We start from the raw sequence: 1,473 nt of genomic DNA on the forward strand, positions 1-1,473 counted from the left end.
GTCTCAGTTCATGCTCCTTTCACTAATTCAGAGTGAGAGGGTCTAACACAGGAATACTGGCGAGAATTCCCGCGTCACAACTCAAACCCCAATACATGAGTTTCTCTAATTCAGCTGGGGTAAGGTGTTAGCAAAATACTCAATCCGTCTGGGAGGGGAGGTGTGTGGAAACGGGTTGACTTCTGATCGGAAGCACTGTGCTTAGGCGGGTAGATGATCAACTTTTAATTGTTATAGATCCTTATTTAACAGCTCCGGGTTTCTGTTATCTTTGACTATAAAGGCCGAGTCTGGAAGTTTTGTGCTGAGCTCTATTGTTGAGAGTTTTGTTTTTGAATTGGCGGTTGAAGCAAGTGGGAGGCGGAGCTGGAGGATGAAAGACATTTCACTGCTCTGTCTGTCACTCAATTTCCTCCCTGCCCCGCCTCTCACTCTCTGCCCGTTTTTCAGTCAGGTCCGGGCGAGCTGTATAAAAAAGGCAGCAGAAACAGCTCGTTTCTCATTCAGCAACGAGTTGAGTGAAGAAGCGTCATGTCTGGAAGAGGTAAAGGAGGCAAAGGATTGGGCAAAGGCGGAGCAAAGCTGCACCGCAAAGTGCTTCGTGATAACATCCAGGGTATCACCAAGCCAGCAATCCGCCGCCTGGCTCGCCGTGGTGGAGTGAAGCGCATCTCGGGTTTGATCTATGAGGAGACCCGCGGGGTGCTGAAGGTTTTCCTGGAGAATGTGATCAGAGATGCGGTCACGAACACTGAGCACGCCAAGCGCAAGACGGTCACCGCCATGGATGTGGTGTACGCTCTGAAACACCAGGGCCGCACTCTCTATGGATTCGGCGGCTAAACAAATCCACCCTTTGTACCAAACACAAAGGCTCTTCTAAGAGCCACCCAAAGACTCACAGAGAGAGCAGTGACATGGCAACTTGAATTAATAAGATCAAGTTATCTGAATATTGTTTATCTTTATCAACAACGGCTTTTATACATCATTACATTCTCTCAGTAAATTTACATGTCACATAAATTTCACTGTCTTTTTCTCTTCATTATTTATCGAACGCATCATGAATTAAACGTTGGCATTTGATAATGTATTCCTGAGGATCTGAACTGCCGGCACGAAGCGGAATTTACTGCCGTTCTAGTCAGTAATGACTGGCGCTTTATTCCCGCCAGAGAAAACTATTCAAACTGTGTTGTAAAACACAGAGGGGGATCAAGGAGGAAAGAAATAAAGGTACAAGGAGTGAGATTTTATAATTGTTCCCGCCAAATTAGGTGTTTTTTAATCTTTGCCTTGTTTGCTCATCTGAAATTAGCGGCCTTTTTTAAATTGATAAAATTTCAGTTTCAGTTACAGTTCAACCAATCAGTGCACAGCATTTCCGGCCGCTCTTTGACTTCCCGGAGCTGATTTCAAACTTGACTGATGGACGGGGCTGCATCCAATCACAACACAAGGGCGGCCCCT

At 45.9% G+C, this 1,473-nt stretch overlaps 1 protein-coding gene across 1 annotated transcript; it reads left to right on the forward strand.

Moving 5' to 3' along the window:
* Positions 1–531: 531 nt before the first annotated feature.
* Positions 532–843, forward strand: LOC137364268 (histone H4-like). Its single transcript, XM_068027596.1, has one exon. The coding sequence runs from the start codon at positions 532–534 to the stop codon at positions 841–843; it is 312 nt and encodes a 103-aa protein (XP_067883697.1).
* Positions 844–1,473: the final 630 nt, after the last annotated feature.

This window comes from Heterodontus francisci, unplaced genomic scaffold (assembly GCF_036365525.1).
Source record: "Heterodontus francisci isolate sHetFra1 unplaced genomic scaffold, sHetFra1.hap1 HAP1_SCAFFOLD_603, whole genome shotgun sequence".
Classification (NCBI taxonomy): domain Eukaryota; kingdom Metazoa; phylum Chordata; class Chondrichthyes; order Heterodontiformes; family Heterodontidae; genus Heterodontus; species Heterodontus francisci.